At 45.6% G+C, this 21,041-nt stretch overlaps 1 protein-coding gene across 1 annotated transcript in view; it reads left to right on the top strand.

Moving 5' to 3' along the window:
• The first annotated feature begins 1,945 nt into the window (after nucleotides 1–1,945).
• Nucleotides 1,946–21,041, top strand: part of PPP1CA (protein phosphatase 1 catalytic subunit alpha) — a 177,973-nt gene continuing 158,877 nt past the window's right edge. The window contains exon 1 of the mRNA XM_085651635.1: nucleotides 1,946–2,272. Within this exon, the coding sequence (XP_085507761.1) occupies nucleotides 2,218–2,272 (55 nt within the window). The 5' untranslated portion in view covers nucleotides 1,946–2,217. The remainder of the gene's footprint in view (nucleotides 2,273–21,041) is intronic.

The raw sequence follows: 21,041 nt of genomic DNA, 5'->3' as shown, positions 1-21,041 counted from the left end.
CTCAGCATTTCTACGCCCCAGGACTCTGGCAGTAGAAGAAGGAACACTATCTCCCATTCCTGCAAAGCACAGGGAGAGACTGACAAACCCCACAAAGAGCCGCAAGAAACTCAGAGCCAACCGCAAGCAGCACCACCAAAGATAGCCACCACCAGCGAGGGTGGAAGACCAGCCAGGCGGCAACGTCTCAAGGTAGCTATCCCCACCAAAAGTACGAGAAAGACTGGTGCAGAGCGCGCACCACAAGTGGCTGCCCAACGCCACCGCCAGAGAGGAGATCACATCACTCGCTCCTACTGGTGAACAGACACAACCGCAAGCTACACCACAGGCACACCAATTGCCAGAAGAAAGGGCCCAAGAAGAAGACGGAGTGCACTAGGCCAGAGGTGCGCAGAAGACCGTGCCAGCGAACCTGACAGCACGGGCAGGCGCCCGGGAGATAGAGACATCTCCATAAAGAAGCACTACTGAACGCAGCACAGAGGGCAACTACATCTCGGTGGTCTTGCAGCTGCCCCAGTCGGCACACAAGCGGCCCCAGCGCAGCCCTCCTGCAGTCCCGTAGCAACCCCGACAACTGGCCTCCCCAGGCGAGAGAGTGAGAAGAGACATTGCCCCACCGACAGGTTATCGGTTACAGCCAAGCAGTTCAACAGAGACAGTCGATCAGGCAACACCTTCGTGAACTCTCACCCTGGACTCCATCCATGCTCATGACGCATCCCATTGTATGAACTGTTAGAACTCACCACAGACCATCCTTGACGTCAGCAGAGTGGAGCCACGCAGGACTGTAAGACACGTCATCATCAGTGAGCTGACGGGATGCAGCGGGCGTCTCCAGGCCAGCGGTCGTGTCCTGAATCCCTCAGGTTTAACTACGAGTGCCCGCCTAGATGGTCCTGCTGCAGCCAGAGTCCACAGCCCATGTCTGATGTCTTCCCGCCACCTAACTCGTAAGGCTGATGGACCCTGTGGTGTTTAGTTGACTGTTAATTGTCCCACCAGGTTGGACTAACGTTTTGTTTTTGTTCTTTAATAAAGTTTGGGAGGAATGTAGCGTCCTGCAGGACACGTTCTAGTGCTAAGCAGGCATCTGTATTCCCAGCCACTCTCTTGAGGGCTGAACACACTTGCACCCCCACCCATCCAACAAGGGTGTCACGAGTGACGTGACCCTGCCAATAAAAGGGCCCAGGGGCACGTGCTCGTAGCCAGATACTGTACTATACCACCTGGTGGCTGTGTCCGTTATTCTCATCATGTGGGCCTGAGGCCGGACACCACAGTTACTATGGACACCCCTTAAGGACTCATGGGACTTGAAGTTTTCACTGTGTTTTGTGTTTAACTTTGAAACTGCTGATGTAATTAAGAGTGAAGAAAGTTATGCATAATCCTCACCTCCGGTCCTGACATAGAATTATTGTCGCACCTGCTGGAATTTTTTTTACTCCTCACCAGATGATAGTGTGAAGAAAGCCGACATTGTGTATCACAAAGCTACTGTGTGAGTTGGGAGGTCTGGCACGCCTTTAACACGTCATGGGGGGAGCGCTGCGCCTTGAGGCTGCAGTATACTGCAGTAGATGGCGCTATGGCATCTACAGGCAGCTTCACCTGTCGCTATCCTGTGGTTGCAGTACCAGGCTCGTACAATCAGGTGGCGCTGTGCGGCCAACAGCAGCGCATCTTCCTTCCATTGCCCATTAGCTACAGCACCACCCCCTCGGCAGCAGATGGCGCTGCGACGCTACTACTACCTTTCGTTGTCCAGTGCCTGCAGTATTTCCTCCACGACATCAGGTGTCGCTGCGGGTCAAGCTGCCAGCGCTCCTCCTGCCGCTCGTTCTCCATCGCATGCGGTGCTTCCTCCAGGACGTCAGGTGGCGCTGACATCCGGTCCCGCGACGTTCTTTCCTCTTCCGGATCCCAAGGGGGAGGAGAAAGATAAAGGGAGGGAGCGACTGCCCCTAGCCCCCACCTCCCTCCCAGACTTTGCAAACTCCCTCTTCCTGTCGCCGGAACCCTGAGAGCCGCGGGAGGGAGGGCATTAGACACCCCCGCCCTAGACCTCTGCTCCCTCACACCAAAATCAGAGTGCCGGAAACTCGGCAGGTGGGGGTCTGCGGCACCGAACCCCTCGGAGAGGCTTCTTAATCACTGCCGCCTCATTGATAAACTACCCCACCCACCCATAGCGACCTACCCATCATGGGCGACGGCGAAAAACTCAACATCGACTCCATCATCAGCCGGCTGCTGGAAGGTAACCTGGCCCCCTGCCCTGTCTGGAAGGTGGCATCTGACCCTTCCGCCTCAACCCCCCCCCCTCCCCCCCCCCCCCCCACCAGAGGGTGGACTGAAGGAGGGATCTGTTGCGCGGACGGTTGTTAATCCCAGGAGATACGTGCAGTTCACTTGGGTGTTTTGCTGCTGCGGTCCCTTCTTATGTCGTTGCACCCCCGCCCCAGTGACTACTGTTCAAGGCCGAGATGAGGAGAACCGTGCAGGGAAAGGGTGACATTTTGGGAAAGGGGATAGCACGGAAAAAAACAACGGGGAGATGGAAAGGGCGGCATTGAGACGGGAAGGGTGGTAGTGTAAGGGCGAAGGAACGTTTGGTATGTTCAGTCAAGCCGTGTTAGAGCGGCAGCAACACGCAGAATAGTACCAGGGAAAGGACAGTTGGAACTGGAAAGGGAACGAATAAATAGGACAAGGATAGGGTGAACCGAGGCTTGTAAAGGGGCGGGTGAGCAATGGGGAAAGAATTTCAGGTTTGCTTAAAATGGGGATGGATCAGGGTGCAGAAGGAAGAACGAGGGTTGGAGAGGGCACGTGACATTAAAGGACAAGTAGAGGGACTGGAGATAACTGGTGCAAGGATGAAAGGTTAACAAGGAAGGGCTAATGGGATAGCTTGACCTGCAAATGTAGTAAGCGTGTAAAGGTGTCCTGGTTATAGGATAATACCATGAGGAAATGAAGAAAAGCGCTCTTACGGAAAGGTAGTCGGAAGAGTGGGGTAACGGGAAGAGGAGTAAGAGGTGACCCAAGAGGCAACAGATACGAAGAAAGGTCACACAAAAAGACTAAAGATAAGAGTGACAGTAGCAAAAGTGCAGAGAATTTTGGAATGGGAGTAGTGAAGGGGTGCAAGGGTAACAGGACAAAGCATGGGTAATATTAGAAAACCTCCACTTAGAGAGCAGTGTAAGGAAGTGCACATTCTTGACAAAAGTACACTGGGAAGAAAGGTTGGAATCCGACAGAGGACTTCAAGTAGTTGAAGTTCATATGGTAGAAGTTTTTTTTTTTATCATAACGGGGCGGAGGAAGCCAATGCCATATTCCTCTAATGTATCAGCTACTATGTATGTAGTGTTGTGTGTCGCTCTAGCTCTCCCAGTGAATATAGGGAGACATTTAGCGTGTTTCTCGTATGTCTTCTGAGAAGGGTTAATCTGTGGGGTAGTTACTAAGCATGCAGTTATCTGCTATTACATATTTCAATAAAATGCACTCCTCTAAATGGCTAGGGGCGATATGTTATGATTCTAGTTATGCGTGACTCTATTTAGAGTATAGTGGGCCCCTAGGTAAGTGTATCCACATGCAGTTGGGATGGAGGAGTTTCCCTCGAGCATCCTCTAAACCCGCTCCTGGCAGTTTAATAAGAAGCAGATGAGCTATAGAAACGAGGTACTTGGCATCAAAGTGAGTAATCTATGTCTGGACAAAGCCCTTTCTCCCATTTTGGTCTGCCTAGCGGTTAAAAAAAACTGAAGTAAGCCAAAGGAGGATGGCTGACACTTAAATAGCTTATTGCCAAAAGCAGTGATAATTTAACGTTATGTATAGAGCAAACCTAGCTGGGAAGCAACGAGCTTTGGCTCTATTTAAAGAGCAGCTTTGCTTTTGGGTCTTCCAGTGAAGACCCTTTAGGGGTTTAGTGACTATTCTGAAATGCAGTCCCAGTTATAGCTGAAGCATGGAGTTCTTAAATATTTTAGCACAGGCCATGCTGCTGGAACTAATAGCATGTTGTAAAGCTTCCTTTTATCAGTTGTGATCCATGTATTTGCTACAGGTTTAGAAGTGACACCTTTTGTGCTGCGAACATCTCCTCCTTGCTCTGAAATGTCACTTTTTTAAGTCCAGCCTGGGCAGCGCATGCGCTACTCTGCGAGATATGCTGTATTCTAGTATGGACTTGGAGCTCTACCCACTGCCCGCCCAGATTTATCATTGGCTTGTCATTGTCCACTGTCAACTGTGGTTCTTAATTGGTCAATAGGCTTAGTAGTCCCTCCTTAGTACCGTCTTGTCTTATTTTGTAATCTCCCGTGAGGACACATTGTGTTACTTGGTAGGCTTTAATTACAGCCTCTGAGCACTATTTTCTCAAACCTTTGTCCTGTCTGCTGTTGCAGGTAGGACACGTCTCTCCTAAAGCTTTAAAAAAAATCTTTATAGCATGAGCACTGAATGCATTTGGGTCTCGCATTTGCGAGAGTTTAATCTATTAGCATTGTAAATAACAATGCCTTATGTTTTAAAACCAGACTTAATAAAGGGCATTGTCATTTGCAATGCCAATAGCTCAAACTCTCGTAAATGCAAGATATATTGCATTGCAAATGCTTTTTCTTTATAGATTTGGAGTAGTATTTTGAAACCGTGGCAGCTCTTTAGGTTGTGGTGGTGGTCTTTTGTCACCACCTCTTTCGAGCCAGTGGGTTGTCTGCCCAGGGGGTTGTGCTGGGTCTTGACATTTCATGCACACCGAAAGCTCCATGACAGTAAGTCATGGACCACATGTTTTTGACTTGCTGTCTCAACACGTTTGTGTTATGGTCAGGAAGGGTAGATGGGTTTTTCCTTTATTAGTCCCTCCAACAAATGCTGTACATCACTTCGTTGTTTTTTTTTTTAGTGAGACCCAAGAGCACTACTGACAGTTCGTGGCAGGCATGGTTTGCTTACCTCTGCGTTGTGCTGCAGTGGCACATACAGCCCTCCCAACCCTGTAATGCATATAGCTGATTGACCGTCGCCTTCAGCTACCCCAGGCCATTTAGGCAACAGAACTTGGCTTTCTGTTCTGGTACAGGCAGTTTCATTTGTTGAATTGGAAGCATGGCCCGGCATATCCCTGCCATGCAAGGTGGTGAGGCTATTTGACAGCAATGACTACACCAGCACCACCTGTCCCAGTTGACTGACGTGCCCCTTTTTTGAGAAAAGACTACCTGCCACCCACTATAATTGGCTGTCCCCCCCTCATTCTGCCTCTTTCCACAAACAATCGCACAGGTATTTTGTACAGTCTGAACCTTTTTCTAACAAACCATTTGGGTGCGACAATCTCTTAATTTTACAACATCATTGAAACTAACTATGGCTCACTTTAAGTGAGGCTTGGAGTACATTTTCTTTGTATACATATGGTAGGCACAAGCAGAGTGCGAACTAATAGAAAATGGTCTTTGCATGGTTTCATTACTCCTTTCTGCTGTTCTGTTTGTATAGTGTTCTGTAATTAAAGTTTTTTTGTGTTATTGGTACGAAGAAACTTTTGTTTAAAGTACAGTGTTTGTTTCATGTAAAACTTGGTTAACTTGTCCTCCCCACACCTTTTTAATAGAAATTAGTTACCTTGTTAAACGCCCAGACCTTTATTCTGTTGTCTAGAACTCTCCTATGATGTTTTTAGGTCTAAGCCTACCAGACAGTACAGCTGTCTGGTTTTCCAAAGACATCTTGGGGACACTTTATAAATATTTTCTTGGAATGCTTTCCGCCCATTGGTTATCATTGGCTCTGTAGTTTGTAACTCAAATTTTCTGGCTTTCTATTTGCTGGCTTGGTTTTAGTCTGACCAGGGTTAGTTAGTCCCTCCCAAGGAGCAAATTCTTTTCACACCAGCTCCCTTTGTATTCTTCAACTAGTGCTCCTTTTTAGGTCTCGCCTGGCGAACCTCATGCGGCCCGTACACCACAGCTAGGGACTTGGGGGCATATCAACAACAACCGGCGATAATTATCGCTCAGCGCTCTTAGCGTGAGGATAATTATCGCCGGCTAGCGTGAATTTTTATCGCTGAGATAGCGTGCTATTAGCAACGCTTATCTCAATAGCGATAAAAATCTACACGCTAACAGGCTAACGTGAGATTATCGCTGGAAACCCAGCGATAATCTCACGTTACCTTGTTGATAGGGACAGGCAAACTTAGCCATGATATCCTCCTTCCATAGGATATCATGGCTAAGTCAGAAAAATACCAGACGTAAAAAAGCAGCGTTAACCGCGGTTAGCGCTGCTTTTTTTGTCTCTAACAGGGTTAGCGACATTCTTGATAATAGGAGAAATGTCGCTTAGCGACATTTCTCCTATTATTTTACTCTGGAACGCCCCCTTTGCATCTCATTAGAGATGCAAGGGGAAGCGTAGAGTAAAAGGGTGCTAACATGCAAATTTGCGTGTTAGCACCCTGTTGTTGATAGGGCGCTAGTTTTATCTCTGCTTTTTTGGCTTTTAAAGCCAAAAAAGCAGAGATAAAGCCCTTGTTGATATGCCCCTTGGTGTTGCCCTGCTCGATGTAGGCGGATCCGTCGGCCTGCATGAAGACCCCCATGCGAGCCTGGATTTTGCGCAACTCGCCCGACTTCCGCCTGTCCACCTGGTAGCCCCGGTCGGACAGCAGCTCCATTCCCGCCATGTCAGCAGCCGGCGAGGATGCATGGACAGACTACAAACCGTGCACTAGATTGGGCAAAGAGACCAAAATACTACCTCTCCCGGCATGCTGCTTCGCATGACGCCACTTCCGCCGGAGTTTTGATCTTATTAAAACATTTGTTTCCATCGCTTGTCAGAATACAAAGAAGTGTTTCAATTATGTTTTCCAACTTGCTGATATATTCTGCAATATTTTAACAGTTCTTTTACAGGTATTTTGTTTTTTACAGGTAAATTTTGTTGTGTGAGCAAAACATCCTACAGCCTTTTCTTTCACACCCACTGTACACAGCAAGATTGTTAGTTTAGTTTACAAAATCCTGTAACTTTGCTGTCAGAGGAAAAAAAGTAAACACCAGTCTCCCTTTTAAAAGAATGAGTCCAAATGCATAGCATGGCAGTTTACCCCCACCTTAGAATGCATAGAAAATGTGACAATATAAACCAGCATTTGCAATGCAATAGGTCTTGCATTTTTGAAACTTTAAACTATTGGTATTGTAAACGACAATGTTTTTTTATTACTGCAGGTTTTTTAAATCTAAATAAGTCATTGTCATTTACAATACCAATAGCTCAATATCTCGCAATTGCGAGACCTATTGCATTGCAAATGCTTGTTGTAAACAGACCTGGAAATCTTGGTCTGATCTTTGTCACATTTGCTGTGCAGACAAAACCAACGTCAGATTTTACCTTCTATTTTTGAGAGCTTGACATTAATTTTCTTTCTCTGACTTCAAAGTGAGAGGATTTGTGACAATCTTGCTAGCTACGTGAGGAAGGAAAGGGTAATCTCTAGCACACCAACATTTAAATGAACTGTGCAAGTATTTGTGAATCTATCAGAATTGGGAACACAAATGAAGCATATTTTTGAATTCTTGTGTGTTGGAAACAAATACTTTAATATTATAAAAACAAATTATTACACTAGGTGATACCATTTCCATACGTTGTTTGTGTGCTGTAGAGTTTTATTAGAAAATTGTCCGTGCAAATGAAATGGTCATTTCAATTGAAAATGTGTTGTCTGTAATGGCAGTGTGCTACCACACATGCATACTCTATGTAACCGCAATCTACGCCACTTCACTCTCCCCTGTGCTAATGCACTACGCCAGACTACTCTACACCACCGCACTCTACACCATCTTCAATGGAAATATTTCTGAAAAGTGATTGATATATTGGGATTCAGAAAAGGATTGCTGGGCCACTTTCTGAGTCTGGGGATACCATGTGAAAGATGAAGGGTTTTTACGTTTATTTTTGAACTGCAGTGAAATAAAGTGTCGACAAGGTATGCCTTTGGCAGTCAGCTGGACTCCTGCGAAAGTGAACCACCTGTTTGGGCTCATGCAGGGCAGTAGACATGCATATGGTTCTTGGTTGCCGGTGTTAACTAAGTGTTTTAGCATGAATTTTGTATTGAATTGGCTCTAGTTGCATGTTTGTACTCATGGGAGTCCAGAAGCGGAAAACCTAGCAACACTCTGAGGTAGCAGCCATGTGGAAACCATGGAGCAGTCTCTTGTGGTAGCCCACATCTGAGCTACCAATAGCACTTGTAAAATTGGAATTATAAGACCCGTTTGGAGATCAGTCCAACAGTAAATGCCCTGCTCCCTACAGCCCCATGTCCTCCCTTTAAAACCATGCACGAAAAGCTGTAGCTATAACCTTTTAGGAAGCCTACAGAGGACTTGTGGCAAATACTGTTGTATGGGTATCCTCTAATTTGAGTGCAGTGATTCTGGCCCTCTTGGACCTTTGAACACACCTGGCCGAGGGGCTCTAATTGTAGAGCATTCCACAACCTCACTTGTTCCTGGAATCCAAAACTTTTGCATTGTGGAAGGCGGGATAACCGTCCCGGGGAAGCTAATTTTGATCGTTAAAATGCTTCAGCTGAAGTTGTCTCCTGTGCTGTGAAAAGCTTTTGTACCAGTGTCTAATTGCATGAATGAAATGCACATGTGCGCTATTAATCTGCAAGTGTAATGGGTTCTTGAGCACTTTTTCTGGCTTTAATTGATGGAATCAATCTAATCTTCGTGATCAGACTTTATTTTTTTTGTGGTACTGCAAAGTTATATAGGATGTGAAGTGCATGCTTTTAATTGCAACTGTATTTACACAGCCCTTAGCAACCCTAAGGAGGTGTTGAAGGGACAGTTGTGTAAAAAACGAATTGCATTACATACGCTTTGGTATTTCCCAAATCTACATTTTGGAAACACCATTTGATCATCGTAAAACTATTTGCACATTTGTCTCAATATCTTACTGTGTAATGCAAGTATAAAATTACTTTCATATTCACAGTGCTCTGTCACAGGCTGTGACCTCGTAGCACTAAAAATACACAAGTCACTATTCACCACTGCACCAACCAAGATTTTTTTCTGTTGCGCTCTGGTTACACACAGACCTCTGCAGTGCATTAACTAAAAGTTTCATAATGTACTACAGTGCACTTTCCACTCAGTAACTACTTTTTAACTTTATTTTTCATTTACGCTGCCCATTATTTTATACGTAGGTACCAGATGGTGAGAGACCTAAAAAATAGACTATTTTGGGGCTTATTTATGAGAGGCTTGCTCTGACATAGCATCCCTTTTTGACGCTCCAGAGCACCTTGCGTCTCAAATATACCTATGAGGCGGTGCAAAGTCACCCTGCATGGCTTCATAAATATGGAGTAAGAGAAAACGGCGCAAGTCACTATTGTCATAAATGGGAACTTTGTATATAGCTACATCTCGGACCATGCCCCCCTCCCCCACTCGCTGAACTTTAGTTTGCTAAACACTTGATCTTTCCCCACCGTTAAAATCATTTGCTGTGACAATTGAGTTTATGGTTGTCTGAGTACCAGGTTCTAGACGTTTGTCGGGATGGGGTCCTTGCACCTAAAAAATTTTTTGACAAGGGGGTCTGGGCATCAAAGTTTGACGAACTGTTGTAGAGTGATTGTCTTTGATTTCCGGAGTTGCCGTATTTCAGGAGCTTTGCTAGCACGTTTAATAATGTGCACTACACCCAACCGCCCCACTTACACTTTGGTCTTGTAATGTGATCAGCAGGAGGTTTGATCTCATTCTCTCGACCCAGGGCTGTTGGAGCTGAACTGTTTGAAATCTGTACCATAAGCATTGATGTGTTCGTAGATTAACACTGTTTAGTCAGGAATATCCAGCTTAATGCTGTTGACCTACATACAGTTCGTGCTTCCACTATGAATTACTGGTTATTTAATTGTTTTTAATCCTTAATTAACAAGATTGGAATATGCACTGTTCAATTCAGAAAATACTCTGTACACTGACAACCTTTTCCTTTCAGCACAACACATTCGGTTTAAACTTAAAAAGGCAATTGAAACCAGCAGACTTCGCTGGAGCCAACTAAGTTTTTCTTCTTGCATGTGTACTCTTAAAGATACTAATAGTTCTCTTGAATAACTGATGGCTTGGTTTGAGCTAATCCTAAAAATGTGGCTTTGCGAGATGGTATAATAAATTAAATACGGATGTGAGGATTGGGATGCGTTCCTTTACTGCAAAACCACAGCCGATCAAAACAATCTAAACCATGGGTACTTGCAAAAGACAGTTTGTGTTGTGCCAGTGGGCCGCATCAACGCAATGACACTCCTCGTCTCAGACCCTCATGTGTGCTGTATCGTGCTGTATCAGAGCTTGTTAGTGCTATATCAAAAACATGCATTTTTCACACAACCATTTACTAATCAATCTGGGGATTGGTTAATGGAAGATGAGAAAAATGCTTACCTCATTGCGCAAGCATCCATGTTAGCGTGTGCTTACAAAATGACACAACTGCCACATCATAGTACCTATTTTTATGTCTACTTCATTTTCAGACATACTGCAAAGCAGTTGGGCTAATACACCATGGGTAAAATCATTGTTAGTGCCAACAGCTGTCATACTCAAGACCTATTTGCTTTGTCAATGCTTGTTCATTTAGGGTGTCTATATTAAATGTTAAATATAATTGCATGTAGGTTAAAGAGAACCTTTTAGTTAGAAAATATTTTTCTCCTTTTAGCTGCCAGACTTCGCATTCTTACTGACCCTGCCTCATCATTCTATCAGTTTCCATACATTTTTATGCACCTTTCAGGTATGAGAGACTGCCTTGAAGAAAGTACGGGCTAGATTGGTTGTAGAAACAAAGCCTGTTAACAAAATCGCCAAAAAACCTAGCCTAATTTTGTTATTTCCGGGGTTTGTTTCTACAGTAATTTCAGCTTACTGTTTGAGCAGGCTAGCCATCATAGACATGCTACACTGACTACAGAAAGCAAGCCCAGAACCACAAAACGATGTTGCTTGGCCAACACAAGCCACAAAATATAAGCCTTCTCTGATGCACTCTTGGCCTACCGGGTTTTTTTGGGGGATCGGGAGGGGGCGGTCCCAGAGGAAGATGTGCCAGGCCACCAGTGGTGCATGTCTTTTGTTTTTTCTTCAACTTTACTAGTCTACACACAATATACAATATACATTTCCCATCTTGACATGTCGTGTTCCAATCTCCATGATCCTAACCCACCAAATGTGAGACATTGTCTTGCTGCCTCTTTCTCTGTGAAATTCTTCTTTAGTCCACATGAACAAAAAACTCCCAACATACCCAGTCTCAAACTCAGCCCAACTTTGTTATATTGAAAGCAGTTCATAAATCAGGAACCAGGCAATTGAGGAACGGAGTTTGCAGACACGCCGCCGGTTTCTTGGGAATGTTAGCTCTGGAGTTCCTGCAAGGCCGCCTTCCTAATCATTCTTGTCTGTTATTTTCCTAAAATGGAAAGCTCAGAAGTAACCACTGTCCCAGTCTAATTGAATAACCCTAATACTTTCTTTGTAAATATATGTAGATCACGTACATGTACCTACCTTAATCAATAAGAGAATCCTCACCTTTGCTTTAATTGAAAAATTGAGGCATTGGCAAGAATTGTTTATTCCGGGGCAGGACTGATGCTCAGATTATGCCAGTTTAAAGCTCAAAACCACAGAAGCAACATCCACAATAAGCATGGTATAACATGGTTTACGCATTAATTCAGAAAATCAGTTAGCATGCCTCGTATCTTCTTCCAACTTAAAACCAAATGAATAGCCTTTTGAAACCGAGCCCCTGTCACAATGTTCTTTAAACTTGTAAACATCAATCGAAGGACAACCTTTTTTAACCACCTGGACAGGGTTGCTGAGGTCACTGGCCTTTAGGGCGTTTGAAGACCAATAAGCAGTTGCCCTGTGGAACCCAGTCTACATTTTCTGGTGCAATCCATGTATGCCTTTAAACACGTGAATTATTATTTGGGAATGCTGGCCGTGATGTGCACTTGGAGGTTTTTGTACTTTGGGAAATATGAAACCACTCCCTCCAGAGAACTGTTAAATCCAGGGATTGCAAATCCTATACCCTTCTGCAAGAAATCCCACGGCCATGTCAGATTTGCAAACAGTTTTTTTACTAGTTTAAAATCGTTTGGCCACCTGTCTATGGGGAAAGCCAACACTACGTTAACCTACCATGATTTAGAATATTTGGTGTTAGGGAAAATTAGATTCCAGTTACCCTCCTCAGCTTACATACTAACAGATGTTAAACCACAGGTTTACCTCGCACTGGAACATGCTGCGCCTAAATAGTGGCTATGAAATAAATAGACCTGTAAGCCAGGCTATTTGTGGCCAACTCCGACAAAATTCACCACTAAGTGCACGTTTCCCCCAAGGGTTCCACACTTTGTTGCGCAAACATGCTCTTCTTTTCTAGGCTGAAGAATGCCGCTTATGTGCATTGGAGGATCATGCCTGCTGAATGTGGAACACTACTTGCTGCAAGGTTCCAGGAACTTGCTAACAATTCCCCAAACGTTTCAACCATGAGTCTCAGCTGGCCTGACACAATAGCCTGATGTAACGAACTGTGGATATATTGTCCATCTGCACAATTTGTGGCAAGAGTTTTAATGCCAGAAACCGGTCCTAGGAAGCTTTTTTTCCGGTCCAGGGAAGGCATGGCTTGGCAGTTCGGGCTGGACTGTTCCCATGAGGCACAGGGTCAGACTGATTTGCATATGGCCATGTCTGAACTGGGGTGGCAGAGTGGGCTAAAGAACGGTGATGGATCAAGCCCAGATCTGTTGACTGGGTGTGAGTGTTTGATTGGTTCTGATGCTCCGTCCATCACCACCCCCTTTTGTACTGCTTTGTTCGCCATAAGTTGGCAGGGTATGCTCAGACGTGAGTCCCTTGCTCACTTTGCCACTGGATTCAAGCAAGCCTGGCTGAAGACTGCTGAAATGCCAGAAACCGGTCCTAGGAAGCTTGTTTCCGGTCCAGGGAAGGCATGGCTTGGCAGTTCAGGCTGGACTGTTCCCATGAGGCACAGGGTCAGACTGATTTGCATATGGCCATGTCTGACCTGGGGTGGCAGAGTGGGCTAAAGAACGGTGATGGATCAAGCCCAGATCTGTTGACTGGGTGTGAGTGTTTGATTGGTTCTGATGCTCCGTCCATCACCACCCCCTTTTAAACCCGCTGGGAGTGTCAGGAAATTCAAATGAACAATCAGTCCCACCTTGCACCATCTTCTATCTGTGGAAACCGGGTGTATCTGGATCCCTAGCCCCATCTGCTGGTGTCAAATGTAACCACATCTAGCTGACATCCAAATATGGCCCTGCTGTTCCAGGGCACAATGTTCCAAGCCATCGTGACGGATCTGTTGTGGCTTCCACCAGCAACCTTATTTGGTCCGCATATGCTGGACCCTTACAAAGATGTTTTACATTTCTTAGGGCTCTGTAGTTTAGTGAGCATGACAAATTGCTTGTATCGATGCTAACAGACCCACAATTCTGGCTAGAAGTCTGGCTGACCAAGTCTGTTTGGCTGGGGCTAACCTCTGCTCTTTTGAACTTCTTTTGCATCAGAAGCTGCACTTAAGCTTTTGATGAAGTCCACTTGAAATCCCAGAAGTTCTATACATTTGCTCATACAGCACAAATTCTGCTGCAGATAAACCGCCTGTGGCCGGTACAACATCACTTTGTTCCTTTCCTGAGCCCTGGTAATCCATTCTAAATAGACCTCCAACTACACACCATTGGCTCAGTCTCCGCCCTTGGTTTCATCAGCTTGATGAAGCACCAAGAGGATGATGAAAGGCCAAATGAGAGAACAATGAAGTTCACTTGAGCTGCCTTTTTGAACGAAGGAACAATCTGTGTGGTGCATAAATCCATGGTTAGATTAGAATCTTTGAGGTCTAACCTGGCCATCCAATCTTGTTCCTTGCATGGATCTCTTAAGATGCCCTCTATCTTAAAATGCCTGTTTAAAATTCAGTCTATGAAATCTCACAGTTTTAATACCAACCGTAGCCTCTGCCTTTCTTCTTCACCAAAACGTATTGCTGGAGAAGCCCCTGAAATGAGATTAAGATGGGCATATAGCATCCTTGTTTAACAATTCCTTAATTTGAGTCTATAAAAACCTGCTCTTTAAGGGGAAAAACACAGTTGTCTGGAGCAAACTGTTGGTTTGAGGTACCATGAAACTTAGTTTTAACCTTGAACTGTTGATGGAACCAAAGCATCTTGATTTATCAATTGCTAGTGGTGCAAAACATGCCTCCATCTGCCTCTTGGAACCACTTGTGAAACATTAAGATTTACCTACAAATCCAGATCAGGAGCCGATTAAAAACTATTCTCTGTAGTTGCCTCTATTAAATCTGAAGCCACCACATCTGGCTCTGTAAGGGTAAAAAACGTCCCCACCTTGGAGCGGTTGTACCAGTTTCTTTGGATGGAACCTCTGGAAATTTTAGAAGAATGGGCGGCCTGTCTCCTGTATTGTCCAACCCGCTCAAAAGGGTATGGTAGGAAAAGATACTTTGGAGATGGTTGCTGCTGATTGAGTGACGTGAAGGCCATAACCAACCTCTCTCAAATGGAACGCCAGGAAGCTTCCTTCGGCCCCTGAGGCCAAGTTCATGATTTTGAGGTGGATGGACATTAGTTAGAATAGACCGTCGGAGGTCCATAGAAATCACTGTTTGCGTTGACTGGCTGGATGGGTTCAGTGAGCCTTAAGTCAAAGTATCCAGATCAGTAGTTAAACTTGACTCTTATGCTTAATACGCTAATTCAAGAATTTGGTCCAGGGGCCTGACAAGCCCAATAACTTGTCCTGACATGTTTGCCAGGACCTTTCAATACTGTTTCAGTTGTCACAAACGTTTTCATAGAGAACCATGTTGGGATCTACATCTGGCATCATGGCTGCCTTCCCTGGCAAGACTGGCCTAGCGAATTCCACCCTAAGGTGGTTACACCACTTTCACAACTTTCTGAGCTGGGTTTAAACCTATTCTGCCATAGCTACCGTTGGGACCTAGACTGTTAATTTTACATGCATAATATCTGGGTCAAATTAAGCACGCTTGCCTGCCCTCTAGGTATGGTTAGCGGGTTTTTTCTTGGCCACCCCTATTACTCTTTCCTACAGTGAAGTCTGTTTTGACAAAATAAGGCATGCGCACAATTGATCGATTAGCTGTATTCCTGCTGTGACAAATTGCTTTCCAGGGACTAGAAATGGTATGCAACTAGTTAAGCATTTTTGGATCGGTAAACAGCTATGTGCTCGGGCCTTCAGTGAAAAATTGCATATGAAACTGCCAGCATTACTTTTATTTTGGCTATGCTGTCACTCTAACCTAGTGTGGTCTAGAAGCCTGGGCCTGTTCCTCATAATGTGAGGTTCAGGATCTGTCCTGTGGAGTGGCAGAACAGCTTGCCTTAGTAGGCGGTGGGCTACTGCCGGTGACCTGCATGTATCCCTTTAAGCAGTGGAAGCTGCACAGTTTTATGAATTGATATTGTGACCAGAAACTCAGAGCTCTTTACTGACCCCTTGTGTAAAGTTATGCTATTCCGTGAAACCCAGAACTGGTGCTAACCTAACCTGTCTGGTGTGTGCGGAATGAGTGCTCCAAATAGTAAGACTGAGTTTGAGGACATGGGGCCAATGGACTGTTTAGATCCCCTGATTTAGACTGGCAAAAGATGGAGGGTGAGGATAGCTGCCTCAAAGTGGATGTGCTCTGCCTACATTCCTGTAGATGGCAGGTGGGGAGCTAGGCAGAGTTAGGGGGGATGTTTCTAGTCGGGCCTGCCAGTTTGCCTGTCCCCAATGACTGCTTTACGAAAGTTGATGGCAGCCAGGTGCAGAGATCTCCCACTTAATTGTGTTTTCGATACTCGCGCTTGGAGCTTTGTGCTGATGGTCATCACCTTGCACAAAGACTGTGCACTACAGCCTGAAAATGACATTTGACAGCAAAAAACCTCAAACTGGTTCCAGAAAGCTAGGTAGTGGAACCACATCCACTGTTTAGGAAATGAGTATAACCGTGGGACTCAAACAATCTTGTTCCTGTTCCAATTTCTTTCTGACCAAAGGAATGCTCTTCAAAGTCCTTAAAGAGCTGATGTGTGCCTGAATGACGTCCGGTCTCCCAGTGATGAGGGGGGTATTTTACTTGGGCTACACGACTTGCTGTGAGTTTGACTGGCATCAAGATCCAAGCATACCTGTTCAGAGGGTTGGTGGCTGCTTGGCCATGCAGGAGGAGAGTCTGTGCAGGAGGAGATGCCCACTTTGTTTCTGGTGTGAGCCACTAAGAAGTAGCAGACTACTGTGAGGGCTCACATCTAGTCTTGGGTCTTCAGGCTTCCCCCCTGGGCGCCACTACAGATCCTACTGTATTCACCCGTCTGTGAGTGTGACTTGCTTCGGCCATCCAAGTCCGGGAGCCTCGTGCTGCCTTTCGCCTGAGGTGCCCCCTCCAGGGCTGCAGCTGATGTACTGCACTGGCCTTAAGGGCAGAAACTGACCAAGCCAAACACCCTCTTGTGTTGTCCAGTAGGCTGTGATCACTGACAACTTCTGAGCTTGTTGGTCAGCACCAATGATCCTGAAGTGGACTATACTGCCTTCTGTGATCTCCCAGCGCTGAAGCTCCGGAGTGTGAAAATGCTGATTGCACCTTCCTGAGCCTGGGGCTCACAGCATTACTGAGCAGGGAACAAAGTACAGTGTGTATGAACTGAGGCTGTGCCTGAACAAGAGCAGAGGCGGACCGTAGCTGTGAACCTTAACTGGCTTGTTGGCAAAAGAAATTTAACTGACCTATGAGCCAATCTTTTGGGTAATCAGCTTGTTATTGGAATACAGGGTGTGATGCACCATTTTCTTATTATCCAGTTTGCTCTCCTCATTCATAGTCTGTCACCTAATCTGTTTCACTAGACTGCTGGATTGGCTGGAAGATGCTGGGCTATGGGTATTGCTGTATTCATGTTAAGCTGTTGTGCAAGACCCGTGGGATGTTGGTTGGTCTTCACCGGTAGTGCCAGACCTTCCTAAACATGCTGCCTTGGGAGCAGGAATTTACGGTCCATGATGCACATAAGGTGTATTATTTGAGTGGCAGACATCTTTTATGGCTTATTCTGGCCTCTGGGTGGAGGGTATTGGAATGCATCCAGCTGCTTCTGAGCAGGCGCTCAAGTGTTGGAGCACCTAAGCAGTGCATCAGACAGGGTGGTGCATGCCTGGCTCACACCTATGAAGATTCGCTGAAGCGATTGCAGCGCTCCCACTTCATGGGCTCCTATTTGCTAATGGTCTACAAAGAAAGAACATTGTGACTGAGCACATAGTCACACTGGTCAGCTATGTGCTATTTAGGGCGTTTTCTTTGTTGCACGCACCACTAAAGAGCAACTGCTGATCTTGTTGACCTGCACAGCCATGTGAAGATTGGTCTGATTAACTAAGCTGTAAGTACTTCAAATCGGTCCAGGGCCTGTCTGGATCAACACCACTGGTTTTGAAAAAGCAAGGAGCTGCCTCCATCAGATCTCTGCAACATTAATGTCCTTAGTCTTGGCAGTATGGTCCTTAACCCGCAAAGAGACTGCCAAAGAAGCTGGTTCTAGAGGTCCATGATTAAAAGTGGAACGCGGACTATAAAATGGATCAGCTTGTTATGCAGCCTTGGGGTAGTTGATCTGAATCCAGCTGTTCACGGATTCAAAGTGGGGAGATCCCATCTCCTGGGTAAGATGTACAACCTTGATATTGCCTTTGTTGTCGTCCCAGTGTTCTCGTGCACAGTTGACCTGATGGAATTGGCCAGGTCCAGGCTTGGGGGAGCACAAAGATTCCCCCAATTTGCTGAATATGTATTAAGAACCAGTCAAAAGCGCTTGGTTTCAATGAATTCTAGAGGGGTGGAGGTGGTCAGAGGAACAGCACAGGGGGCATGCAGGCAGAGGGGGCGGCACCACCCAGTCACTAAACCCTGTTAAACATCCAGCAGTATTGGGATTATGTGCGCCATTCAATACCCCAGCCCATGTTCCACACTTTACATGCATTCAAAGTCCCCAGTACAAGAAGGAATCGGTGACTCAGTCATGACCTACTGCACAGATTTACTAGGGAGCGTCAATAGGCAAACTCCACCCTGGGATGAAGATAAAAATGCCTCTACCCCTTATCGGCTGACAGTAACCATCAGACCTGTTGCAGCCTGGTCATGATTGCTGTACCGCGTCACTGGACACTCTGGCGGTCGGCACGATGCACCAAAACCACTTTAGGTCTTGTCTGGAGACTTTACACCAGTCTTCTGCGCACCCATACCTGGTGTGCCAGATTGGTAACAGAGCTTGACATAAGTCTCCTGCACACAGATTCCTAGTGTGCCAGACTGGTATTTTAACAGGTACTCTGCACCAGGGACTTTGCACTGCCTGGTGTGTATTGTTGTGGTAATGCGTGATATAGGTTCATCAGCACTGTGTTCCTTGATCATTTCACTGTCCATTTAAAGTGAAAGCGGGGCAGGTAGTAGTTCCACATAGCTTCAAGTCAATTTAGCAGTTCAGTATTTATGTAGTAAATACTGGAAATCGTAAGTTTTTTAAGGCCTTTTGGCAGTCAGAATATTCATACCATCTCATTGTGAGGGTGCCAGTTCTGCTAGTCCTTTTCAGGTCGATGGCTGCCAGCCAACAAAGCTGCTCTTCTGTAGGCATGGTTAGCTTCATGACATTTCACAGATCTTGTGGATCCCTCCGCCACATTGTCCATTGCTCTTTGTAGCAGCTACTAGCTTCCACTAGCATTCTGGTCAAAATCTTAAGTCCAGTTCTTTAAAAGTGAGGTGGGGCATGCTGCTACATATTGTGAATTTGTCATCGTTTTCAATAGCTTTAGTCCATTAGTGGTGTATACATGTCAGAAATAGTGTGCAAATGGCCTGCTTCTTGGCAGGCGCCAGAACCTGCAGAGATTGTGGCAAGAGCTCTCGGGATCTGGACGCTCTTGAAGGCTCTGTTAATGATGCACGTGGAAGTTGTTAGCCAGGCGAAGCTCCTGGGTGCAGTGGGATGCTGTGCGGGTGTGGCCCATAAACTAGGCTATTAGTGCATTGCCTTCCTAAATGAGCATCAGGTGGTTAGGCTGAGTTGGTCCAAAACCTCCGAATGGTTGCAGCGATCAGCCTAATGACAGATTCAGACCAGCATTGTTTATGTTGGAGCTCAGTTCACTGAACACTCTCTCCCATAAGACTACAATTTGGATACTTCGGGAGACCAGGAGCGCTGAGTAAGAGGAGTATGCAAATTATTATCATGGAGTTCACCTAAAACACACATGTAGCACTCCCTACTCTTCGCTCTTGCGTTACACTGTGGGTGGAAAATTCTACCAGGAGAATGTGCAGAGAACTGTGACATGAATTGATTCAGGTTGTTGGTGGTCATTCTGGAAACGCACGTCTGACCTGAATCTTCCTTTAAAAAAGATATTGCAAGCAAGACCACTGAATGTGCAGTTACCTTGACCGAACCAGTAGTTGTCATTGGTTTTTGTTTTTAGTTGATGTATTTCCATGATTGTTTGGACCTGGCAGACTAAAGACATGCCCCTAGTCCACTTGGTTTCTGTATGGAGATTGACTACTTTGATTTGACTAAGCTTGCCCATCTCTTTTTCAAAAATGGAAGCTATAGCGTCTTGAATAAGAGGCAGTTTTAGGCACAATGAATATATTCCTACTGGGAATTAAGTATACCATGAAGAGTTGTCTACTACTAGAAACCAGCATCGGCAAAGCCAACAGGTTGCACCTATGCGCGAGCAGTTGGCTTTGACTGTACGTTTTAACCGTGTTTTACACCAGCTAAAATTTAGTGGGACAAAGGAGTTTCGTGGAGTAGAAGGGTGTAGAAGAACGGCGTAGTTATGAGGCAGCCTACAGGGTGTTGCGTAGAGTGGTGCAGAGTAGATTGTCATGGAGTGCCATAATGGAGTAGTGTAGGTAAGTGGAATGGCATACAGTGTAGTAGAACTCTCAAGTTGAGTAGTTTTGGAGTGGCATAAGATAATGTTGTGGAGCGGAATATGCATGGTGTGGCACCATGCTGCCATTGGACAGCACAGACCTAGTTTTATTTTACTGCTCAGAGTATTAAGAGCACAAACGATAATGTGTAAATGTCTTCACCCAGTATTGATTTATTTTGTTTGTATTAAAATGTTTCCACCACACTTGAAAATGGACAAAATTGCTTTATTTGTGCTTTCCCTATTATGAGAGATTCTGAAATATCTGCCCAGTATAATTATAAAAACAGTTGATGGACAGAATGCAGAACAATGTCCTACATTCACCCTAGTACAGAGATCTGGGCCTAAATCCATTTTACCATGCCAGTTTGAACCCAGCTATATGCAAATCGGTCCTGACCTTGTGCCCAATGGGAACAGTCCAGCCCGAACTTCCAGGCCAGGTCCTCCCTGGACTGGAAACAAGCATCCTAGGGCCAGTTTCGGGGTTTCAACCCTCATCAGCCAGGCTAGCTTGACTCTAGTGGCATGGAGAGCACGGGACCCACGTCTGGGCATACACGTCCCACTCAGTGTGACAAATGTAAAAACAATTGATGGACAAAATGCAGAACATGGTCATACATTCACCCCAGTACAGAGATCTGGGCTTAAATGCATCGTTTTAGGCAGAGTATGCCCATACGTGGGTCACTTTGCCACTGGATTCAAGCTAGCCTGGCTGATGAAGGGTGTTACCCAGAAACTGGTCCCAGGATGCTTGTTTCCAGTTCTGGCAAAACCTGGCTTGGCAGTTCGGGCTGGACT

The sequence above is a fragment of the Triturus cristatus genome, chromosome 4_1 (genome assembly GCF_964204655.1).
Source record: "Triturus cristatus chromosome 4_1, aTriCri1.1, whole genome shotgun sequence".
NCBI lineage: Eukaryota > Metazoa > Chordata > Amphibia > Caudata > Salamandridae > Triturus > Triturus cristatus.
The sequence above is the reverse complement of the archived record's forward strand: the minus strand, read 5'-3'. Positions and strand labels throughout refer to the sequence as shown.